The 25,771-nt window shown below is 39.7% G+C and overlaps 2 protein-coding genes across 3 annotated transcripts in view; one reads left to right on the plus strand and one right to left on the minus strand.

Annotated features, from left to right (window-relative positions):
- The first annotated feature begins 13,105 nt into the window (after positions 1-13,105).
- LOC101112436 (olfactory receptor 10Z1) lies at positions 13,106-14,059 on the plus strand. Its single transcript, XM_004002642.5, has one exon. The coding sequence runs from the start codon at positions 13,106-13,108 to the stop codon at positions 14,057-14,059; it is 954 nt and encodes a 317-aa protein (XP_004002691.4).
- Positions 14,060-21,386: 7,327 nt separating this feature from the next.
- The window catches only part of SPTA1 (spectrin alpha, erythrocytic 1), an 81,661-nt gene continuing 77,276 nt past the window's right edge, over positions 21,387-25,771 (minus strand). Inside the window, exons 48-52 of one of the 2 annotated variants that reach the window (XM_042256195.2) lie at positions 24,226-24,413; positions 23,330-23,383; positions 23,050-23,196; positions 22,390-22,534; positions 21,387-21,852 (exon numbers count right to left, since the gene is read on the minus strand). In XM_042256195.2, the coding sequence (XP_042112129.1) occupies positions 21,727-21,852; positions 22,390-22,534; positions 23,050-23,196; positions 23,330-23,383; positions 24,226-24,413 (660 nt within the window). In that variant the 3' untranslated portion in view covers positions 21,387-21,726. Of the gene's footprint in view, positions 22,535-23,049; positions 23,197-23,329; positions 23,384-24,225; positions 24,414-25,771 lie in introns of both variants that reach the window. The other variant, XM_060415084.1, reaches the window with a different exon arrangement.

The following is a 25,771-nucleotide window of genomic DNA, read 5'->3' on the forward strand; positions in this document are numbered from 1 at the left end:
CTTGTTGACTATGAGGACCATTCCATTTCCTCTAGGGAGTCTTGCCCACAGTAGTAGATATAATGATCAGACTTTACCTACATCACCAGTCACATTTTGATAACAAGTCATGTGCATTTTTGTGCCTCTAAGTGATCTGTATTTGCTTTGAAATCTTCTGTCACTTTGGTTGAGTTAATAAGCATTCATAGTGACCTAAGATCCTATTTGACAAAGTGCTTTGAAATTTTCTGATGTTTTTGACATACTTCTCAAATATAACATTTTAATTAAAATTCTTTTGACCTACAACTGTTACTGAAATCGCAAGTCCGTGTGCCTGACACACAATGAGGCCCATCAATACTAAACATTAGAGTTTGGAAGAGAGAAAGCTTTTTTACAGATTCATGCACAGAGATGCGTGGCTCATGCCCTAAGAACCCCAAAGTTACTAAAATCTTTCAGCAAGACCCTTTCAAAGCAAAAGGAGAGGGATGGGCATGCTTAATTATTGCAGAATTTTTGGTGTTAGATCCTTTGTTCTTAAGGTCCAGTCATGGTCAGTTAATTATGTCCCTGTAAATCTCTACCAGATGAATGTTATTCTCTGTACTGATAAGAAATGGCAAAGTCCCAAGGCACAACTTCCACCCTCCAAGTTGTCAGTCCTGGCTAAAAGGAGGCAGATCTCAGTTGACAGCTCCTTCAGGGCCAGTTTCCCATATCCTGTCCTGCTGTCATCCCTGAGAGAGCCAGGCATCCAATCCAACTGGTGTTCAGTCTCCTCAGGTCACCCAGATGGGGAAACCAAGTCTCACAGACTGTGGCCCAGAAAGACAGCCACTGCTAGGGGTCACAGAGATAGGAATGGCGGGGAGGTTCACTGTTCCTCAAGGTCTGGGCCACAGCTAGTGGAGGCCTTTAGTGAGGGCTCTGAAGCCCAGCAGGACATAGTCCCTCATCTCTTCCCTGGGCCCTCCAGCTCACCTACTGGCACAAGGCTGGGTAAGCTGGAGGACCTCCAGGAGGAGGCCTGAATCTGCCTCTTAACTCACTCTCCACCTGATGACTACCACACCACTGATCCTTGATTGAATCCCTGCCCCAGTGGTCCCTCACTGACAGTTACCAGTGGGCAGGGCCCGCTGTGGTGCTGACCAATAGCTGAGCAGGACAACTAACTCAATGCTCATTGACGGTTGGTTGGTTGGTTGTGGGTACGGCTGACTGAGGCACAATGGCTGAGAAAGACCTGTTGCCTAGTAACAGGGTGCAGAATAATGAGGCACAGCAATGGCTACTTGCTAAGGGCTGTACTCATCAGTGCTCATCCTGATCTGTTACACAACCAACTTTGTAATGTTTCAGAGGGCCCTTAAGGCATCTCAGAGAAAAATAGTAAGCTAAGGACTGTTTAGCATATTGAATTACACACGAAGCATTGTCAGGGCATAATAAGCTTTCTCAGTTATACTATGGATGAGTTTTGTTAGTATAGACATTGTTGAAATTATATAGTCTCTGAAATTTAGATATGTCGTAGTTTAATGTTATGTCATAATTCTAGTTGTTATCTTAAATGTATGTTAGAGCAACTTAGTTAAGCTTCTTTGTCAAACATCTTAATCACATCTTTAACCTTGACCTTTAAGTCTTTTGTCAATTATAGACAGTTATTGTACTCTGATACTTTGTCAAAAGTGCTTCATCCTTATGAAAATTCATACGAGAGACTTTTAAAACATTCAGGTCTATGATAAATTTCACATCACAGTGCTGAACTGGGTAAGAAATGTAAAAGTCTAATGGAAACTCTGATTTCATAAAACTGTTAGCAAAAAGGGTTCGGTTCAGTTCAGTTCAGTTCAGTTCAGTCACTCAGTCGTGTCCAACTCTTTGTGATCCTATGAATCGCACCATGCCAGGCCTCCCTGTCCATCACCAACTCCCAGAGTTCACTCAGACTCACGTCCATCGAGTCAGTGATGCCATCCAGCCATCTCATCCTCGGTCGTTCCCTTCTCCTCCTGCCCCCAATCCCTCCCAGCATCAGAGTCTTTTCCAATCAGTCAGCTCTTCACATGAGGTGATCAGAGTACTGGAGTTTCAGCTTTAGCATCATTCCTTCCAAAGAACACCCAGGGCTGATCTCCATCAGAATGGACTGGTTGGATCTCCTTGCAGTCCAAGGGACTCTCAAGAGTCTTCTCCGACACTACAGTTCAAAAGCATCAATTCTTCAGCGCTCAGCCTTCTTCACAGTCCAGCTTTCACATCCATACCTGACCACAGGGAAAACCATAGCCTTGACTAGATGGACCTTAGTCGGCAAAGTAATGTCTCTGCTTTTGAATATGCTATCTAGGTAGGTCATAACTTTTCTTCCAAGGAGTAAGCGTCTTTTAATTTCATGGCTGCAGTCACCATCTGCAGTGATTTTGGAGCCCCAAAAAATAAAGTTTGACACTGTTTCCACTGTTCCCCCATCTATTTCCCATGAAGTGATGGGACCAGATGTCATGATCTTCGTTTTCTGAATGTTGAGCTTTAAGCCAACTTTTTCACTCTTCACTTTCGCTTTCATCAAGAGGCTTTTTAGTTCCTCTTAACTTTCTGCCACAGGGGTGGTGTCATCTGCATATCTGAGGTGATTGATATTTCTCCTGGCAATCTTGATTCCAGCTTGTGCTTCTTCCAGTCCAGCGTTTCTCATGATGTACTCTGCATAGAAGTTAAATAAGCAGGGTAACAGTATACAGCCTTGACGTACTCCTTTTCCTATTTGAAATCAGTCTGTTGTTTCATGTCTAGTTCTAACTATTGCTTCCTGACCTGCGTACAGATTTCTCAAGAGACAGGTCATGTGGTCTGGTATTCCCATCTCTTTCAGAAATTCCAGTTTATTATGATCCATACAGTCAAAGGCTTTGGCATAGTCAATAAAGCAGAAATAGATGTTTTTCTGGAACTCTCTTGCTTTTTCCACGATCCAGTGGATGTTGGCAATTTGATCTCTGGTTCCTCTGCCTTTTCTAAAACCCGCTTGAACATTAGGAAGTTCACAGTTCATGTATTGCTGAAGCCTGGTAAGAAATGTAAAAGTCTAATGGAAATTCTGATTTCATAAAACTGTTAGCAAAAAGGGTTAGTTACACAAAACTGGGTATACTGATGAATGTGATTTTAATTTTTTGGTTTTGTCTTAAGTATTACTGGTTTTTAATCTATGTTTTCCAGATATAGGGTGACTTTTCCCCTTAAGCTAATCATGATGTATAGCAACTTAGTAGATAATACTTTTGTAAGTAAAATTGAAACATTTATCTTCTTGCTGTATCTGATCTCTCCAGAAATTGAAAACTCATAGGTTCCCAACAGTCTTATCAAATAAATAAAGAAGGTCACTACCAGACTGGTGATATTTTGGAGACTTCAAAAGGAGAAATTTATCTAAATCTGTAAGGCAAAATCTGTGACAATACAATCTGGTTTGTATTTCTTGGCCCTGAGAGGCCTTTTAAAGGTTCAATCTGAGATTCTTTATGAAAAATTCTAACACAGCCAATTTATAAGAACCTATATGATCAATATAAGTAACCAGGCCAACCTTATTGAAATCAGACTTAATTTTCAAACAAATTAACCTTAATTTGGCTATATTTGGTAAAAATGAGGATGATTTTAGACAGAAAAGATAATGTTTCAATTTATATATAATTCTGATTCTGTTAATGGAAGTGTGTATTAACTAAAATCCCAGACAGCCCCTTGTTTTCATGCTACATAATTGCAAAGTTTAATTGAATTTTTAAAAGGATATTCTAAAGTTGTTTCTGAAGAACATAGTACCCTATGTTAGCATGAAACAGTTACAAACCCAGACCTTTGCTCCTAACTCCATAGAAATGGAATAATATCTGACAGTCCACCCCAACACAAAAATAGTCAAATTTCTGAAAACTAAAGCTAAGGGGGAGGGGGGACTCAAAACCACTGAGAAAAAGAAATGACAACCTACTTAGAGAGAAATGTAATTTGAAGAACGAAGACTTTTCATTGGAAACAGAAGAAGGAATGTTGCAGAGAAATGAGCATCTTTGCTAGCTAATGGGTAGCATGCATTTTTAAAATTCCATAAAGTTCTTAATGGAAAAAACAAAATAAAACAAATTTCCCAGAATAATCATCTTCAGCTTAATATTACATAACTGGCCAAAAAGCAGCTGCAAATGATCTAACACTAATTATGTTATTTCAAGCTTTTACTTTTTAAGTTTTTAATTTACCTTTTATTGAAATAATGAGGAAACATTGATTTATAACATGTAAATTTCATGTGCACAGCATTATATGCTCACTTCAATATACGCTATAGCATGGTAGCCATTATAATTTTAGTTTCTGTCTATTATTACATAACTGGACCGTTTATCCATTTCTCCCTCCTCCCAGTTGCTTCCCTTCTAATAACCACTGCCCTGTTCTGCATATCTATGTGTTTATTTTTGTTTGAGTTGGTTTTGTTCAAAGATTTGTTTGCTTGTTTGCTTTATATTCCACATTGCAAACTTATAAAATGAGAAAGAGTACCAACTCACAATTAAGACACAACTGAGGATATAATATAATGGGAAATATCAAGCCACCTATGCGAACAGCTGACTCATTTGAAAAGACCCTGATTCTGGGAAAGATTGAGGGCAGAAGGAGAAGTGAACGATATAGAATGAGATGGTTGGATGACATCACTGACTCAGTGGACATGGGTTTTGGTGAACTCCGGCAGCTGGTGATGGACAGGGAAGCCTGGCGTGCTGCAGTTCATGGGGTCGCAAAGAGTCAGACATGACTGAGTGACTAAACCGAACGGAACTGAACTGACAGATATGCAAATGATACCACTGTACTGGCAGAAAGTGAAGAGGAACTAAAGAGTCTCTTGATCAGGGTGAAAGAGGAGAGTGAAAAAGCTGGCTTAAACTCAGCATTCAAAAAACTAAAATTGTGGCATCTGGTACCATCACTTCATGGCAAATAGACAGGGAAAAGTAGAAATAGGGATGGATTTATTTTCTTGGGCTCCAAAATCACTGCAGACAGTGACTATAGCCACAAGATTAAAAGACACTTGTTCCTAGGAAGAAAAGTTATGACAAACCTAGACAATGCATTAAAAAGTAGAGACATCATTTTGCTAACAGAGATCTATATAGCCAAAATTATGTTTTTTTCAGTGGTCATATACATATGTAAGAGTTGAATAATGAAGAGGGCTGAGCGCTGAAGAACTGATATTTTCAAATTGTGGTGCTGGAGAAGACTCTTGAGAGTCCCTTGGACTATAAAGAGATCAAACCAATCAATCCTAAAGGAAATCAACCCTTACTATTCATTAGTAGGATGGATGCTGACCAAGAACTTCAGATATTCAAGTAGGATTTAGAAAAGGATTGATTTTTTTAGAAAAGGTTGGATTTAGGAAACAAGAAATCAAATTGCCAACATCCAATGGATCATAGAAAAAGCAAGAGAATTCCAGAAAAAAACATCTACTCCTACTTTACTGACTGAGAGAAAGCCTTTGACTGTGTGCATCACAACAAACTGTGGAAGATTCTTGAAGAGATGGGAATACCAGACCACCCCACTTGCCTCCTGAGAAATCTGTATGCAGGTCAAGAAGCAACAGTTAGGACCAGGCATGGAACAACAGATTGGTTCAAAATGATAAAGGAGTATGTCAAGGCTGTATATTGTCACCTTGTGTATGTAAATTATATGCAGAGTACACAGTGTGAAATGTCAGACTGGATGAAGCTCAAGCTGAATAAGAGTGCAGGGAGAAATATCAGTAACCTCAGATATGCAGATGACACCACGCTTATGGCAGAAAGTGAAGAGAACTAAAGAGCCTCTTGATAAAAGTGAAAGAGGAGAGTGAAAAAGCTGACTTACAACTCAACATTCAAAAAACCATGATCATGGCATCTGGTCCTGTCATTTCATGACCGATCAATGGAGAAACAATGGAAACAGTAACAGACTTTATTTTCTTGAGCTTCCAAATCACTACAGATGGTGGCTGCAGCCATGAAATCCAAAGAATGTCTGGATGTTGTAAAGACCTCACCAGACCTACTCCCATAATTTACATTTTAAGATAACAGAATTAGCCAGAAAGTTTAATTCAGAGACTGTCCTCAGACAGAATATATTGTTGTTATATAATCCTTGTAAAGAGCAGGTCTACTCCCATAATTTACAGAATTAGCCAGAAGGTTTAATCCAGAGATTGACCTCACATAGAATACATTGTTGTTATATAATCCTAAGGAATGTAGAGAAGAAAAAAGTTTTGTCCTTTCTTCCTCCTTGAGAATTCCAGACCCCTCTCTCCTTGGGGACCTCTAGACTTCTTATCAACCTGCCTAGGAAATGACTCTCTCAAGATGTACAACTTGATGATTTGCTGTATGCACACATTGTGAAATAATCAGTAAAATCAAACTTATTAACATATCCATCATTTCATGAAATTATAGTTTTTTTGATGCATGTGGTGAGAAAACTTATGATATACCCTGCTAACAAATTTCATACATACAGTTCAGTATTTTCACCTATGGTCACCATTCTATACATTAGATCTCCAGAAGTGATTCATCTTGTATAACTGAAACACCTTTGACCAAACATCTCCTCATTTCTCCCTCCCCACAGTGCCTGGTAACCACCATGCTATTCTGCTTCTATGAATTTGATTATTTTTGACTCCACATATAAATGACATCATATTTTTTTCTGTGACTTAAAAGTCATAATAGCTACAATGAAAAAATTCATGAAATAGGCTCCAAGAGCATTGATGAAGAATGCTCTTGGAATTGATGAAGAAAAGATTAGTTAATTGGAAGGTAAATCAACAGAAGTAACTCAATCTGAAGAGGAAAATAATAGAGATGAACAATTTATTTGAAATTTTTGACACACTATCAATTGACCCAACATATGTGTAACTGGAATAATAGAAATAAAAAGATAAAAAGAAAGAAAGTATTTAAATAAATGATAGCTAGAAACTTCTCAAATTTGGTAGAAGACAATGACTTACAATCTCCAAATGTTCAACAAACCATAAGCAAGAAAAGCACGAAAAGCACACAGAAGCATATTGTAATTGTTGATAGCTGAAGGTAAAGAGAAAATATTGAAACAAGAGAAATTTGACATATTACATAGAGCAAAATATGCATTATTTGCAACATTTTCATCAGAAACTAGGGAAGACAGATAGACTAAATGCCATGGGAAATGAAAAAAAAAAAATCTATCGATCAAGAACTATTTATCCAGTAGAGCAATTTTTGACAAATAAAGACCAAAAAAAAAAAAAAAAGACGTAAAGACCTGCTTTTTCAGGTAAAAGCAGAGACAATTTGTTGCTGGCAAAGATGCAGTATAAGAGTCCTTCAGGCTGAAGAAAAATGAAACTCATCATAACTTGGATATACAGAAAAGAATGGAGTAATGAAAATGGTAAGTGTATGGTTAAATATAAAGGAGTATACACATTAATATAATTTTCCTTTTAATTTCCTTAACAAGGCATATGCATGTTTGAGAATTATAGCAATGGATTAATGGAATTAAGTAAATGGAACTCTGTGTGTGTGGGTGTGTGTGTATGTTAGTAATTCAGTCATGTCCAACTCTTACGACCCCATAGACAATATCCTGTCTATCTTGTCTCTCCATGGAATTCTTCAGGAAAGAACACTGGAGTGGATGGACATTCCTTTCTCCAGGGGATCTTCCTGACCGAAGGGCTGAACCCAGGCCTCCCGAATTACAGGCAAATTCTTTAACTTCTGAGCCACCAGGGAAGCCCAAATGGAATTATGCCATTGCAAATTTACTATATTTTTTCATGAAGTAATTTGTTATTAAGCTTAAATAGATTAAGTTTTAAAATGCAGGCTATAATCTCTAGACTAACAAATAAAAATAGTAAGGAAAACTGCTATAAAGTCAATAGTTACACTAATGCCACCCTAGTTTTCACATTTCATCTTTTAGATCCTCCTCCAAGGAGTGGTGGCTGTCTGGGTGCAGGAGGGCCTAGAGGAGCTATTCCAGGTTCAAGGTTAGGAGGGGTGGCAGTGAGGAGATACCCATCATCCAAGGTAAGGAGCAGCAGCTGCACTTTGCTGGAGCAGCGGTGAAGAGAATACCCCACGTCCAAGGTAAGAGAAACCCAAGTAAGACAATAGGTGTTGCAAGAGAGCATTAGAGGGCAGACACATTGGAACCATAATCACAGAAAACTAGTCAATCTAATCACACTAGGACCACAGCCTTGTCTAACTCAATGAAACTAAGCCATGCCCATGGGGCCACCCAAAATGGGTGGGTCATGGTGGAGAGATCTGACAGAATGTGGTCCACTGGAGAAGGGAGTGGCAAACCACTTCAGCATTCTTGCCTTGAGAACTCCATGAACAGTATGAAAAGGAAAAATGATAGGGTACTGAAAGAGGAACTCCCAGGTCAGTAGGTGCCCAATATGCTACTGGCGATCAGTGGAGAAATAACTCCAGAAAGAATGAAGGGATAGAGCCAAAGCAAAAACAATACCCAGTTGTGGATGTGACTGGTGATAGATGTGAGGTCTGATGCTGTAAAGAGCAATATTGCATAGAAATCTGGAATGTCAGGTCCATGAATCAAGGCAAATTGGAAGTGGTCAAACAGGAGATGGCAAGAGAGAACGTCAACATTCTAGGAATCAGCGAACTAAAATGGACTGGAATGGGTGAGTTTAACTCAGATGACCATTATACCTATTACTGCGAGCAGGAATCCCTTAGAAGAAATGGAGTAGCCATCATGGTCAACAAAAGAGTCTGAAATGCAGTACTTGGATGCAATCTCAAAAACAACAGAATGATCTCTGTTCGTCTCCAAGGCAAACCATTCAATATCACAGGTATCCAAGCCTATGCCCCAACCAGTAATGCTGAAGAAGTTGAACTTGAATGGTTCTATGAAGACCTACAAGACCTTCTAGAACTAACACTCCAAAAAGATATCCTTTTCATTATAGGGGACTGGAATGCAAACGTAGGAAGTCAAGAAACACCTGGAGTAACAGGCAAATTTGGCCTTCGAAGGTAGAATGAAGCAGGGTAAAGACTAATAGAGTTTTGCCAAGAAAATGCACTGGTCATAGCAAAGACCCTCTTCCAACAACACAAGAGAAGACTCTACACATGGACATGCCCAGATGGTCAACACTGAAATCAGATTGATTATATTTTTGCAGCCAAAGTTGGAGAAGCTCTATACAGTTAACAAAAACAAGACCAGGAGCTGACTGTGGCTCAGATCATGAACTCCTTATTACCAAATTCAGACTCAAATTGAAGAAAACAGGGAAAACCACTAGACCATTCATGTATGACCTAAATCAAATCCCTTATGATTATACAGTGGAAGTGAGAAATAGATTTAAGGGCCTAGATCTGATAGATAGAGCGCCTGAAGAACTATGGAATGAGGTTCGTGACACTGTATAGGAGACAGGGATCAAGATCATCCCCATGGAAAAGAAATGCAAAAAAGCAAAATGGCTGTCTGGGGAGGCCTTACAAACCGCTGTGAAAAGAAGAAAAGCAAAAAGCAAAGGAGAAAAGGAAGATATAAGCATCTGAATGCAGAGTTCCAAAGAATAGGAAGGAGAGATAAGAAAGCCTTCTTTAGTGATCAATGCAAAGAAATAGAGGCAAACAACAGAATGGGAAAGACTAGAGATCTCTTCAAGAAAATTAGAGATACCAAGGGAACATTTCATGCAAAGATGGGCTCGATAAAGGACAGAAATGGTCTGGACCTAACAGAAGCAGAAGACATTAAGAAGAGGTGGCAAGAATACACAGAAGAACTGTACAAAAAAGATCTTCACGACCCAGATAATCACAATGGTGTGATCACTCACCTAGAGCCAGACATCCTAGAATGTGAAGTCAAGTGGGCCTCAGAAAGCATCACTATGAACAAAGCTAGTGGAGGTGATGGAATTCCAGTTGAGCCAATTCAAATCCTGGAAGATGATGCTGTGAAAGTGCTGCACTCAATATACCAGCAAATTTGGAAAACTCCGCAGTGGCCACAGGACTGGAAGAGGTCAGGTTTCATTCCAATCCCAAAGAAAGGGAATGCCAAAGAATGCTCAAACTACCACACAATTGCACTCATCTCACATGCTAATAAAGTAAGGATCAGAATTCTCAAAGCAAGGATTCAGCAATAGGTGAACCATGAAATTCCAGTTGTTCAAGCTGGTTTTAGGAAAGGCAGAGGAACCAGAGATCAAATTACCTACATCCGCTGAATCATGGAAAAGGCAAGAGAGTTCCAGAAAAACATCTATTTAGGCTTTATTGACTATGCCAAGCCTTTGACTGTGTGGATCACAATAAACTGTGGAAAATTCTGCGAGACATGGGAATACCATACCACCTGACCTGCCTCTTGAGAAATCTGTATGCAGGTCAGGAAGCAAAGGTTAGAACAGGACACGGAAAAACAGAATGGTTCCAAATAGGAAAAGGAGTATGTCAAGGCTGTATATTGTCCCCCTGCTTATTTAACTTCTATGCAGAGTACATCATGAGAAATGCTGGACTGGAAGAAGCACAAGCTGGAATCAAGATTGCCAGAGAAATCTCAATAACCTCAGATATGCTGATGACACCACCCTTATGGCAGAAAGTGAAGAGGAACTAAAAGCCTCTTGATGAAAGTGAATGTGCAGAGTGAAAAAGTTAGCTTAAAGCTCAACATTCAGAAAATGAAGATCATGGCATCTGGTCCCATCACTTCATGGGAAATTGATTGGGAAACAGTGGAAACAGTGTCAGACTTTATTTTGGGGTGGGGGGCTCCAAAATCACTGCAGATGGTGACTGCACCCATGAAATTAAAAGACACTTACTCCTTTGGAGGAAATTTATGACCCAGCTACATAGCATATTGAAAAGCAGAGACATTACTTCGCCAACAAAGTCCATCCAGTCAAGGCTATGGTTTTTCCAGTGGTCATGTATGGATGTGAGAGTTGGACTGTGAAGAAAGCTGAGCACTGAAGAATTGATGCTTTTGAACTGTGATGTTGGAGAAGACTTCTGAGAGTCCCTTGGACTGCAAGGAGATCCAACCAGTTCATTCTGATGGAGATCAGCCCTGGGTGTTCTTTGGAAGGAATGATGTGAAAGCTTAAACTCCAATACTTTGGTCACCTCTTGCGAAGAGTTGATTCACTGGAAAAGACTCTGATGCTGGGGGGGATTGGGAGCAGGAGGAGGAGGTGATGATAGAGGATGAGATGGCTGGATGGCATTACTGACTCAATGGAGGTGAGTTTCAGTGAACTCCGAGGTTGGTGATGGACAGGGAGGCCTGGTGTGCTGCGATTCATGGATTGCAGAGTTGGACATGTCTGAGCGAGTGAATTGAACTGTTTTTTCATGTCCAATCCTTACGGTTGCTTCCTGACCTGTATACAGGTTTCTGAAGAAGCAGGTTCAGGTGGTCTGGTATTCCCATTTCTTTCAGAATTTTTATGTGACCTCAAAATTTAAAGAACATCAGAAATGGTCATCTAAAACTTTTAAGACAACAGTAATGGAAGGTGAATAACTGTTTTCTTACTATACTCCTTATAGTGTTAATTTAATAGCATATTAAGTTTTGTAATTTGGGGCTGGTCACTTAAACTCTTATCAGGCTCACTTTCTTCTTCAATTAAATGCAACTGTTGCCATTTCTTTCTAAGTCCTTCTAAGTTTTAAAATAGATTTAACCTATATCATGTTTAACATGTTATATCATTTTTAACACAAAATAGATGTACAAATTATTGTTTGAATCACAATCCTAGTATCCCTTTGTTCACATTTCCTTTTTCTGCTTTTCCCAGAAGAATATTTCTAGTTAATGACAAGCACAAATTGCTTGCTAAAACAGCACCCACTGGTACTGTGGAATCTTCAGAGAGAGAAGCTGTTTTCATGGAAACAGATTCACTCCTGGGAACAGGGGTTTGGAAGGTTCCCTGATATCACTTGGGAACATCACTCTGGCTCAGAATAGGAGTTTCTAAGCTGGATCTCAGGTCCTTTCTCCTACAGACAGGTCTACTGGGGGTCAGATTAGTACATGGCTGCTTAAAGGCAGGAGTTGCCCTCACTGTCAGCTGCTTCAGGTGAGTAGGAAATCCTCCCTTGTCTAATCTCTTCGAGACAGTGGAGCCTGACAGCTGATCACTGGCCTGAAAGATGTGCAATTTCCCCTGATTTATCCTTCAATGCTTTGCATAGACTCACATGAACAAGGGCTTGCAGGAGGGGTGTTACAGATATAAGATTATTGTTGAGCAAACTGTTTCTTATTTTGAATCATATGACTGGGTGTCCCACAGTGACTGAGAAGAGTCATCATTGTTTGGGGGAAATAATGTTTGATTAGAACACAAGGAACTTTTTCTCTAGTCTTGGCTTATTATAACTTCAAGGAAGTCACTCCACCCTTTTGGCTCTGTCATAGTCTCTAAAATAATGTCCATCAAGCTACCAAACTTCAAGTTCTAACAGGCAACATGATGTGTCCACATGTGTATTATGTGGTATTGTGTGAATAATGTCGGTATCAATATATGTGTGGTGTGCATATCTACATATATATGTGCTGACTGAATATATGTTAATTTACAATGTGTGTTCATTTCCAATGTATGTGCATGTTTGATATTAATGGTAAATGTGCAGTGCATAGTTTTGAACATGTAAAAGGTGCACAATTATGTGAGTGCTTTGCATGTGATATGCATGTATATAAATGTATGCATATATGTAGTCACATATGTGTGTGTATATTGTGTATCTTTGTATTCACATATGCACATCTATATATGTGAAAATGGATTCACAAAGTATCTTTCTGAAGTTTATTACTGTCTAAATCTTTTCAGTTACAACAGGTACAAAAAAATCAGGATCCGCCTCCTCTTGGCTTTAGAAGAAACTAGACATCTACTGGCAAAGTGGAAGGAATCGAGTCAATCAGGATGTCACTCAGGATGGAGCAGACCAATGCAACCTTCCAGAGAGGCTTTGTCCTCCTAGCCTTCTCCAGCTTTGGGGAGCTGCAACTCTTGCTCTTTGCATTGTTCCTCTCCTTGTATCTTGTTACCTTGACCAGCAATGTCTTCATTATTGTAGTCATCAGGCTGGACAGCCATCTGCACACCCCCATGTACCTCTTCCTTTCCTTCTTAGCTTTCTCTGAGACCTGCTATACTTTGGGCATCATCCCTAGAATGCTTTCTGGCCTTGTCAGGGGTGGGCGGGGCATCTCCTATGTGGGCTGTGCTGTCCAAATGTTCTTCTCCGCTTCATGGGCCTGTAGCAACTGCTTTCTCCTGGCTGCCATGGGCTTTGACAGATATGTGGCCATCTGTGCCCCACTACACTATGCCAACCGCATGAATCTTACCCTCTGTGCCCAGCTTGTTGGCACCTCATTTCTGAGTGGATACCTCTTTGGTCTGGGAATGACACTGGTCATCTTCCACCTCCCATTCTGCAGCTCCCATGAGATCCAGCACTTTTTTTGTGATACCCCGCCAGTGCTGAGCCTGGCCTGTGGAGACACAGGCCTGAGTGAGCTGGGCATCCTGATCCTCAGCCTGCTGGTTCTCCTGCTCTCCTTCTGCCTCATCTCTACCTCCTACACCTACATCCTGGCAGCGATCCTGAGGATCTCCTCCACCGAGGGGCGGAAGAAGGCCTTCTCCACCTGTGCCTCGCACCTCACAGTGGTCATTGTTCACTACGGCTGTGCCTCTTTCATGTACTTGAGACCCAAAGCCAGTTACTCTCTTGAGCGGGATCAGCTTATTGCTGTCACCTATACTGTGGTGACTCCTCTCCTCAATCCCATCATTTATAGCCTAAGAAATAGGGCTGTGCAGACAGCCCTGAGAAATGCTTTCCAAGGGGGATTACTGGGTAAAGGATGAAGGCTACTCGATGGGACAGTCTCCTTTGTGTAGGCTGGACAAACACTAGAAACCGAGGCCAGTGAGCCACATGTTAGTCTTAGGCCAAACCTACCTATCCCAATTCCCTGAGAGAGCCCCATCCTGTCTCTTACAGGTTCCCCAGGGCTGCTGGGGAAATGCCGAGATAGGGCTTCCTGCTCTGGTTACTGTACTTAACTCACAATGAGCTGAGAGTCTGAATTTTCATTTCCAGCCTCCCATATGTCAGCAGTAGTTCCTGAAACTCAGTTCATTAAGAATTTTCTAACTGAGCTAAACAAGATGAAGGGAGTTTCAAGCATCCAAATTCAAAGCAGCTGGGGTCCTTCCAGGGATACTATAGAGATTTCTAAAATCATTATATAATTAGACTACCCCACCAATAATGTTCTTCCAAGATCTGAAACTTAGTGACTATCAGGTTAGCAAATCAGTTTGAATGCTTTGCTAAATGAAAAGGTCAGTTTTTGTGTGTGTCTCCCACTAGATGTCTTTAATCTTTTTATGTAGTTGCTGTTATTGTTGTTTTTAATCTCTGGCTCATTATTTCTTTGCCCTCCTCTATTTAACTAGCTCTCCTAGTTGGTTGGATTCTATCTACTTCCTATTTTCCTTGATAATTGCTATTCTTCTCTAAATAACCTCCTAATCTTGGGTATATGGGCCTCTTCATTTGGGTCATTACTTAGCATGGTTACTATCCTTTAAAATCTGTTCTGGAGCTCTCTATCCTGTTTGTTTTACTTTCCACCCTCAATATGCATGGTACCAGACATTTTTAGGGTTAAGTAAGTGAAAGTCACTCAGTCACGTCCAACTCTTTGCAACCCCATGGATTGTAGCCTGCTAGGCTCCTCTGTCCATGGAACTCTTCAGTCAAGAATACAGGGGGTAGCTGTTCCCTTTTCCAGGGGATCTTCCCAATCCAAGGATTAAACCCAGGTCTCCTGCATCACAAGACGATTCTGTAAAGGTGGAATGAATTCACACAGTTGTCAGGTAGGTGTTCAAGTACAGGCTCTGCCACTTACAGTGTGACCCTGGGTAAGTTACTTAATCTTTCTCAGCTTCAAAATCCTCACCTGTCAAACAGTTTTATTAATAACTTCATAGTTTTGCATTGCTGACTGCTGCTGCTACTGCTGCTAAGTCACTTCAGTCGTGTCCGACTTTGTGCGACCCCATAGACAGCAGCCCACCAGGCTCCCCCGTCCCTGGGATTCTCCAGGCAAGAACACTGGAGTGGGTTGCCATGTCCTTCTCCAATGCATGAAAGTGACGAGTGAAAGTGAAGTCACTCAGTCGTGTCTGACTCTTAGCTACCCCATGGACTGCAGCCTACCAGGCTCCTCCATCCATGGGATTTTCCAGGCAAGAATACTGGAGTGGGTAGCCACTAGAGTCATGAATATAAATTATTTAGTACAATACTGGATCATATTAATAATCGTCTTCTAACAAATGTTAGCTGCTATAATTAATAATGTGCTAAGCAAATTGATACTGGCTTTTAATTTAGGGAAAGGTTATTCTCAATGGAAGAACATAGGAGGCTTCATGTCGAAGGTAGTACTTGAACTTATTCCCAAAGAGTGAGTAAATTTTGAATTCAGTAAGTGGAAATAACTACATATATTCTAAGAAGATAGAAGTGAATAACTAAAGTCTTAGTGGCAAGACAATCCACTCCTGTTACAGAGTACAGTAAGTTGTCCCAAGGGACAAAAATATCTCACAAGTGATGGGTGAAGTTAGCTAAGGTTAAGACTTCTTTGTGCATGGCACTGTGAATACCTTGCTTCAGATTTGATGCTTTGGGCAGTAAACTTTTGAGCAGAGAGTGGAGTTGAATCTGGAAAGTGATTTAAGAAGATTAATCCAGTAACAAAAAGTGAAGTGTGACCCCATGGACTATAGCCTACCAGGCTGCTCTCTGCATGGGCTTTTCCAGGCAAGAGTACTGGGGTAGGTTGCCATGTCCTTCTCCAGGGGATCTTCCCAACCCAGGGATCGAACCTGGGTCTCCTGCATTGCAGGCAGACGCTTTACCAACTGAGTTGTCAGGGAAGCTCCAATCTAGTAACAGAGAAAATGATAAATCTCAGCAGGCAGAAAACAGAGGCAAGGAAATCAATAAGAAATCCATTGACATTGTTCTAAAGGCGAAAGGATTTGAATAAAGACAGGAGCATTGGGAACTGACAGAAATGTAGACATAAGAGATTTTGAAAATGTAGGATTCATATGTTGCATCAATAAGTTAGAAGTGAGACAAGACTTAAGAGAGAGAAGAATGTATATTATGGGAATGTTTTGCAGATAGGGATCCATATTTTTCTATGCTCTCGATGAAAAAACATATCCTCTAGTGAGAATTCAGTGGAAATCAAATCTTGGAGAAAGAAAGCTAGTTCAAGAGAAGAGAACAAGTTGTAGAGAAGTAGAGTGAAAGGCTTGAGTAGAAAGAACTTGAGTCAGGGAAGAAAAGCCATGTATGAACTCTAAACTCCTTTTCAGTGAGTCTGGAAGTAACCTCCTCATTACACTGAAGCTGTTTGAGCAGATTCATTTCCAAAGTGTATGCAGTTCATCTAGAATAACATTCCCTAAATGTAAACTCAGCAACAATGTGTAGAGATGTTCTAAAAATTGCTGAGTATTACTCCGAGGTCTGGGCTTTCCTGGTGACTCAGATGGTAAAGAATATACCTGCAATGCAAGAGACCCAGGTTTGATCCTTGGAGAGAGGAATGGCTACCCACTTCTGTATTCTTGCCTGGAGAATTCCATGGACAGCGGAGCCTGGAGGACTATAGTCCTTTGGGTTGCAAAGAGTCAGGAAAGACTGAACCGCAAACACTTTCACTTTCACTCAAAGGTCCAACTACCTTCTAAATGTAGTAGTCTTAAGCATGAAAGGCTATAAAAATCACCTGAGGGATCATCCAGTATACATTCCTGGGAACCATCTCCATAGATCCTGACACAATTGCTCTGGGGTGGCAGGCAGACATAATCTGCAAAACCCCTATGGTGATTCAAATTTCCTCTCTTGACTACAAATACAACCATATGCTTAAACAAGTCTTCCTGCCAGGTACATACACACACAGCAAAGCAGAAGTCCCCTTCATATGAACATGACCACATATGCCCTTAAAACAAACAAACAAACAAACAAACAAAACCTCATGTCTTTTTAAAGAGCCAATTAATTCTATAAGTTTCTGGAATCATTTTGCTTGAGTTTAAAGCATAGTTTTGCCACTTCTTAAATGATCTAGAGGAAGTTTATTAACATTTCTGGGCCTCCATTATCAATATCAGAATGGAATTTTAGCAGTATCTATTTTGTAGGGCTTTTTGTGATGATTAAGATAAAATATTTAGAACAGTGTCTGCCATACATGAAAGACCCAACATGACCATCTATTACTATTTGAAGTTTCTAGGCAGTATTGCTTTAGGCTGATACATATGTCACCTAGTTTATGCTGGCAGGAGTTAGTGACAAGCATCCTAAATATCATGATATAACCAGGCAAGAGTGAATGCTGTTACCTGGCACAGTGCCTGGCTGGAGAAGGTAGGAAGATGGACTTAGATCCATCTGAGAGGAGTAGGTGCTAGAAAATGGGTCAGGCTCTAGGGAAAAAGAATCAGATGACTTCCAGGCAAAAATCTGGCATCAGGGAGGCCCACAAAATGTTATAGAGAAAATTCAGTTAGGAGTGAATTTTGGGGACCCAACCAAGTGATAGTAATCATGAAAGAAAAATCAAGAGTGTAGGCTGTGTCTCAGAGGCAGGCTCCACTCTATAAATTATAACAAAGAGAATTACCAAAAGTAGAGCAGGGATTCTAGATTAAGATAAGCAAACAGAAGATCTAGAAATGATGACTATGTAATATGTGGAGCTTAACCCTGAGATCAAGAAGGAAATTTGATATAAGTTCTAATTGTTCTAATATATAAGCCGAATATTTATATTCATAATTAAGATATGCATGATAATTCCCATATTGTCATTTTTCGCTTGAGTGCACATGTGGTCAGAATCTTATTTCAGAAGGTGCTGTGTGTAAGTCTAACAGTACCATCTTTTTAAGGCTTTTTTTTTTTATTCTTTAGATAAATACTATCTTCTTTAGCCTCTATATTATTGCAAAATGTTGGCTGGATGAAGCACAAGCTAGAATCCAGATTGCTGGGAGAAATATCAATAACCTCAGATATAAGGATGACACTACCCTTATGGCAGAAAGCGATGAGGAACTAAAGAGCCTCTTGATTAGAGTGAAAAAGGAGAGTAAAAAACTGGCTTAAAACTCAGCATTCAAAAAACTAAGATCACGGCATCTGGTTCCATCACTTCATGGCAAATAGATGAGGAAACAGTGGAAACCATAACAGACTTTATTTTCTTGGGCTCCCAAATCACTGGAGATGGTGACTGAAGCCATGAACACCAATGCAATATTGTAAAGTAATTAACCTCCAATTAAAATAAATAAATTTATATATAAAAAAAAATAAATAAAATAAATAAAAGATATTTGCTCCTTGGAAGAAACGCTATGACCTCCTAGACAGCATATTAAAAAGCAGAGACATTACTTTGATAACTAAGGTACATTTAGTCAAAGCTATGTTTTTTTCCAGTAGTCATGTATTGATGTGAAAGTTGGACCATAAAGAAAGCTGAGGGCCAAAGAATTGAAGCTTTTAAACTCTGGTGTTGGAGAAGACCCTTGAGAGTCCCTTGGACTCCAAGGAGATCAAACCAGTCGGTCTAAAGAAATCAATCCTGAACATTCATTGGAAGGACTGATGCTGAAGCTGAAACTACAATACTTTGGCCACCTGGTGAGAAGAACCGACTCATTGGAAAACATCCTGATGCTGGGAAAGATTGAAGGCAGGAGGAGAAGGGGACGACAGAGGATGAGATGGTTGGATGGCATCAATGACTCAATGGACATGAATTTGAGCAAACTCCATGTGTTGGTGATGGACAGAGAAACCTGGCATGCTGTAGTCCATGTGGTCACAAAAAGTTGGACACACAAAAAGAGTTTGGTCACAAGAAGTTGAGAGCCTGAACTAACTTTTGTTGATTCTTTAGATAAATACTATTTTTTTTTAGCATCTATATTATTAATCTCCTTTTCTGAGATGTTACTAATGGTCCTTCGCCTTTAAAGACTCATCACATACCTAACAATCTGATTTAGCACTTCCAGATTTTTGGCAGGGATCAAGGGGAGAATGGAACCATATTCACCTTTGCCTTTGGTTATTACAAACAAGCACTTTTTTTGGATTTTCCAGGCTCAATAAGTGTGATATTAAATGATTCTGATTTTTGATGGCCTAATTAAGATTGCCAGGAGAAATATCAATAACCTCAGATATGCTGATGACACCACCCTTATGGCAGAAAGTGAAGAAGAAATAAAAAGCCTCTTGATGAAAGTGAAAGAGGAGAGTGAAAAAGTTGGCTTAAAGCTCAACATTCAGAAAATGAAGATCATGGCATCTGGTCCCATCACTTCATGGGAAATAGATGGGGAAACAGTGGAAACAGTGTCAGACTTTAATTTTGGGGGCTCTAAAATCACTGCAGATGGTGATTGCACCCATGAAATTAAAAGACACTCCTTGGAAGGAAAGTTATGACCAACCTAGACAGAATATTCAAAAGCAGAGACATTACTTTGCCAACAAATGTCTGTCCAGTCAAGGCTAAAGTTTTTCCAGTAGTCATGTATGGATGTGAGAGTTGGACTGTGAAGAAAGCTGAGTGCTGAAGAATTGATGCTTTTGATCTGTGGTGTTGGAGAAGACTCTTGAGAGTCCCTTGGACTGCAAGGAGATCCAACCAGTACATTCTGATGGAGATCAGCCCTGGATGTTCTTTGGAAGGAATGATGCTAAAGCTGAAACTCCAGTACTTTGGCCACCTCATGTGAAGAGTTGATTCATTGGAAAGGACTCTGATGCTGGGAGGGATTAGGGGCAGGAGGAAAAGGGGATGACAGAGATGAGATGGCTGGATGGCATCACTAACTCAATGGGCGTGAGTTTGAGTGAACTCCGGGAGTTGGTGAAGAACAGGGAGGCCTGGTGTGCTGTGATTCATGGGGTCACAAAGAGTCGGACACGACTGAGTGACTGACCTGAACTGAACTGAACAGGCTATGAATCTTTTCAACTATAATATTTTTCAGCTCATAATTTAGTAACACAATTTAGACATTTTTGAACATTTTTTGAAATGTTTTTATTATTTTTCAAAATATGTAATTGTTTAAGCAAAAATCAGTAAAAAAAAGAAAACAAAACAAAACTATACATTATTAGCAGCAAAGATAGCTTTTTAGTTTTAACTAAAATTTTTTTTCTTTTTTTTAGAGTGAAGGATCCTTCAGATTTTATTTTGTAAACTTCTCACTGAAATATGATTGACATAAAATGTGTACATATTTAATATACACATATAATTTGATGAGTTTGAGGATATACAAAAGAAGGCAAAATTGTAGTTGCATGGCTATTTTGAATGGAAGACTTTGATGAACTAAGGTGTTGGATTTTTGTTCTGTCCTTTTTTTTTTTCTTTTACTTTTTTTTACTTTACAATACTGTATTGGTTTTGCCATACATTGACATGAATCCACCACGGGTGTACATGCGATCCCAAACATGAACCCCCCCTCCCACCTCCCTCCCCACAACTTCCCTCTGGGTCATCCCCATGCACCAGCCCCAAGCATGCTGTATCCTGCATCGGATGTAGACTGGTGATTCGATTCTTACATGATGGTATACATGTTTCAATGCCATTCTCCCAAATCATCCCACCCTCTCCCTCTCCTTCTGAGTCCAAAAGTCCACTACACATCTGTGTCTTTTTTGCTGTCTTGCATACAGGGTCATCATTGCCATCTTTCTAAATTCCATATATATGTGTTAGTATACTGTATTGGTGTTTTTCTTTCTGGCTCACTTCACTCTGTATAATCGGCTCCAGTTTCATCCATCTCAACAGAACTGATTCAAATGTATTCTTTTCAATGGCTGAGTAATACTCCATTGTGTATATGTACCGCAGCTTTCTTATCCATTCATCTGCTGATGGACATCTAGGTTGTTTCCATGTCCTGGCTATTAGAAACTAATATTAGGCAGCTATTATTTTGCTGCCTATATTTAGATGATAGTACAATTGAAATATAGAAACTTAACTGAATCAGGAACATTTTATTTCACATTGTCCTTTCAAAAGTAAGAACTGCAAAAAAATGCTTTTAAAAAAGGAAATACTTTATTTTATAATCAGAACAAAATAAAGTAATATTACATAGAACCCAACAAATGAAAAATAGAAACTTTGTTTAACACCCTTCTTCAGTGATAGTTGCATATAAAATAAACCCATGGCCTCCTCTCCTCCAATGTCATTAATGCTTTTATCTCTCAAGCTCAAGATTTCTTTTTTCAGGTCCTACAATAATGTAAAACACACACACACACACACACACACACACACAACTATCTTCCCATTTTCCATATCTGCCTATCTCCTTCATCCCCCAATACTTCCCACAACATCCAGATTCTCTGACCCAGAAAAAGCTGCCTCTCAGTTGCCAAAGTAAGAACTGATGAAGCCAACGTAATCATAGCCAGCAGGTTGGCTTCGGCCCCGGGGATCCACATATTGCTGCATACGTGAGGCACAGAATGACACTTGTTCTGGGGTTAGGGCCTGAAACATTAAAAAAAAAAAATACCGTGATAGAAATTCAGAATAGCTGGCTCCTTTGGGCTTCTAATATGCCCTAAACTCAGGAAGTAGAGAGGTCTGGGCAAAAGCAGCAGGTCCTGGGCCTATCATGTGCTTTTCTTACAGAAAGAAATCTATAATTTCTAACGAATAGGACCAACTCATCTTTTTAACTCAGTTCTTATCCAAAGAATCCCATTTCCTTCTGATTTCACTGTTTACCCCATTCTTTAAATTTGGCTTATTAAATAAGCAGAATAAAGAAATAGTCTTAAAACCAAGTAGCATGTTTGGGATTGATGATGAAATAATTAGATATTGACTATAGGTTTTTGAGTTGGGTCAAAACAACATGAGGTAGTGAGCAAAGCAAATGATAACCAGTGCATGACAATATCTGAGAAAACATGGGGAAGAGGAAAGTAGTTGCCTATAGTAACTAGGGAGAAAGACCTGAGATGAACAAGATCTAGATGATGATGAGAGTGCAGTGAGAGTAGATACAAACGGGAATCTGACCTGCTTCATGTCCTCTTTCGTAATATAGGCTTTGCCCTCTGCCAGGGCTTGGAAAGAATCTTCTAGTTCATCACTGGATCTGATGTTCTCTGACTCCTTATCAGTCAAGAAGTCGATGTACTCATCTTTTGAGATATAGCCCTTTCTGTTGGAGAAATAGATCAGAAACTGTCCCCTCTCAAGACAGAGAGGAAGACAGGCCCCTTTCTCACTCTACTCAGTGTCTCAGAGACAGAGATAAGATGAACCTTCTAAGTACATGGTCCATCTCAGCTCTCTGAGACAATGGGATATGACCTTTATTTGATTCCCATCCTCATACCCTTAAGCCAAATAGACAGTTTCTTAAGTTCCAGTCACTGTTTCCACAGGAGTAATTCAGCCTGACTTCCTAAGTAGAATTTGGGAATTTTCCACTAGCACTGTCTCTAAGTATCTCAAGCTCTTCGAACTGAGCTGAAGACCTCTATTTCTGGTCTTGTTTGGTCTTTAGTATTCTAAAAGGATGCCAAAAGCTGCCCAGTTCACTTATGGTAGTCTTTATCTTCCTACCCTCAAGATAAATTAATTTTATATTTTATTGATCATTTTACTTTTTGCTTTGCCCCCTCACCCAAGACCTATTCCCTGCTATGGTCTGGGCTTTGGTCTTCCTCCTACCTCCCTGGATCAACAGCATCCAGGAATTTCTCAAACTTGGGCTCAGGTTCACCCTCCTCCACCATGGGCAAGTAGTAATTGAGCCCTCTCAGGCAGGACCGGAAATCTTTGTGACTCAAGCGACCTGTCAAATTCTCATCAAAGTGCCTAAAGAACAAAAAAATATTTAATCAGGTTCAGCAAGAATCAGATAAAACCACACCAAGGGGGAAAAAAAATAGTTATTTGGAACTTCATTCTGAATTGCCTGCAAAACAATCAGCTATGAAGCTATACTCACCTAAAGGTTGTTTCAAATTCTTGTCGCGTCTCTTCACTGAGACCAGTGATGTCTCTGAAAGAAAAACAAAAATTAACCCATGAAATAAAACAGAGAAATATAAATAGACATGCCATAATAGTCATAGAGGAATTTTAGTGACTATTAGGCTAGTCAAGTCACCTAGTTCAGGGGCTGGCAAACTGTGGTCCATGGGCAAAGTCCAGGAGATCACTCACTTTTGTACAGTCAATGAACTGAGAATAGTTTTTACATGATTGAAAATAATGAAAAAGAAGAATATTTCCTTAAACCTTAAAAATTGTGAAAAATTCAAATCTTAGCAACCATAAATAAAATTTCCCTGGAATATGTTTATGCTTATTCATTTATGAATTATCAATAGCTGTTTTCACAACAGCAGAACTGAGTAACAGCACAGCAGTTAAAAAAAAAGGCTATATGGCTCACAAATTCTACAATATTATCAGGATCTTTACAGAAAAGTTTGTCTAAATAACTAATGCTGCCAAAATATTTTATTTAGGAAAAAATTATCTTCTGCTCTATACTTTGAATATTTTTTTCACTCCAGACATTTTAATGGGAATTTTACAAAAGGGAATGCTCTCTGAAGAGGTCATATAAGATGGTGCATAGACTCTGAGAAATGGAAGGTAAGTAGACCCAGGAAGATGATAGTGCCGTCTCGCAGTTTATAGAGGACTCATATTTTTGTTTTAAAAAATCATTCTCTGGGTCAGCAAAGAGAGAAAACTGGTTCTGGAGTTAATAAGTGCACTATCAGTGAAGCAGCCATTGTATCCAGCACCCCAAAAGTTTAGCCTCGGAACTAAGTTTCTAATACCTAACACCACCCACATCCTTGCCCAGCCTTGACCACAAATTCTCAATACCTGGCTTGGATTTGTTGTTCTAAACTGTGTTGCCTTCGCATCCCAAGCTGGTAGAGCTGGTCCCACTGCTGAGCCAGCCCAATGGTGCTGTATTTAAGGTCCAGGACCAGAGCCTCTTCTAAGCTTTCTCCCAGGTCCTCAATCTTGGTCAGTTGATGCTTCTTTGCCTGGATTTCCTTTTGCTTCCTCTGGAAAAAGACAAAGAAGAGAAGCAGTTATCTGTGGTACCAGGTCCAAATCTAGGAATAATATGGAAGGTAAGAAGCTGATAAGTTTATATTTCCCTTCATTGCTCCTTTTCAATTATCTTCAGGAATTTTTGTGTCCTTTGTAAAAATTGAACTACTCAGGAAAACCATCTCAATTCTCCATTCCTCATTTATAAAACGATAGGAAGTTTAAGTGATATGACCTCTGTCATTCTGGTAACCTGTAATATATAAATCTAAGGGTTAGCATTCATACACTGTAGACAGAGAAGGGTAGGACTTCTAGGATCCACGCATCATCAGCTCCCAGTGATCTGCATCATGAATGATTTGCATTATTGATTGCAGTTTATTTCTGAGGCCCACTTACACTTCCCAGTGTTCACACGTCAGTCTCCTTCACTGGCTTGGACAGACTTCTACAAGATGCTTCTGTGAGGCACATTAAATGCCAAATATTGGCATTTAGGTCATGCTTTTCAGCAGGGAAATATCTTTCCCAAGAAAGTGAAAAGTGAAATTGCTCAGTAGTGTCCGACTCTTTGCAACCCCATGGACAGTAGCCTACCAGGCTCCTTCAACCATGAGATTTTCCAGGCAAGAATACTGGAGTGGGTTGCCATTTCCTTCTCCAGGAGATCTTCCAGACCCTGGGATTGAACCCAGGTTTCCCACATTGTAGGCAAACACTTTATCATCTGAGCCACCAGGGAAATCCTAAAGGAGGGAGAAGTGAATTGATCATGATGATGGGGGTAGGTGTGAAAGGCATGAAAATATATTAGATAGTACAGTGGTTTGTGGGTCTCCAAAAATCAATCCTACCTGGCAACATCTTTTTAGCATTAAGTTCTCTCCTTGGGGATAAATTAGATTTAATTAATTAAATATTTTTTTTTCTTGTGGGGAAGCAATAATAAAGATAAGGTGAAAGTTAAAAATACTGTTCTAGCCACTTCTTCACCCAATTGTTAAGAGACAATTTATATTCAATTTTATTTTCTTACCACATCAAAACATAAATTCATCAATATTACAAGTTGTAGGCTATAAGCTTTTGTATTTGTTCCCTTACTTAATAACTATAGTAAATCTATAATATAGATATTATTGACTCCATTGTGCAGTTACAGAAATTAAAGTTGAGATTTAAGCAAACTGACATCCATGTCCATAAAGTGGTGCCCAATGGTTAGAATGCAAATTGTTGGCAAGATTGACAACAGAGCCTTAGGCATTTGACTTTTGGGCCAGGGGATTTACCTAAAGGAATCACCAGTTTCCTTTAAGTAGTTCTTGGACTCCTGCAAATTCCAGCAATATTTAGAACTAATAAA

Source organism: Ovis aries, chromosome 1, assembly GCF_016772045.2.
Source record: "Ovis aries strain OAR_USU_Benz2616 breed Rambouillet chromosome 1, ARS-UI_Ramb_v3.0, whole genome shotgun sequence".
NCBI classification, from domain to species: Eukaryota; Metazoa; Chordata; class Mammalia; order Artiodactyla; family Bovidae; genus Ovis; species Ovis aries.

Bases quoted from the DNA above. Each gene is read 5' to 3' on its own strand.
- LOC101112436 (XM_004002642.5), top strand. From the start codon at position 13,106: ATGTCACTCAGGATGGAGCAGACCAATGCAACCTTCCAGAGAGGCTTT.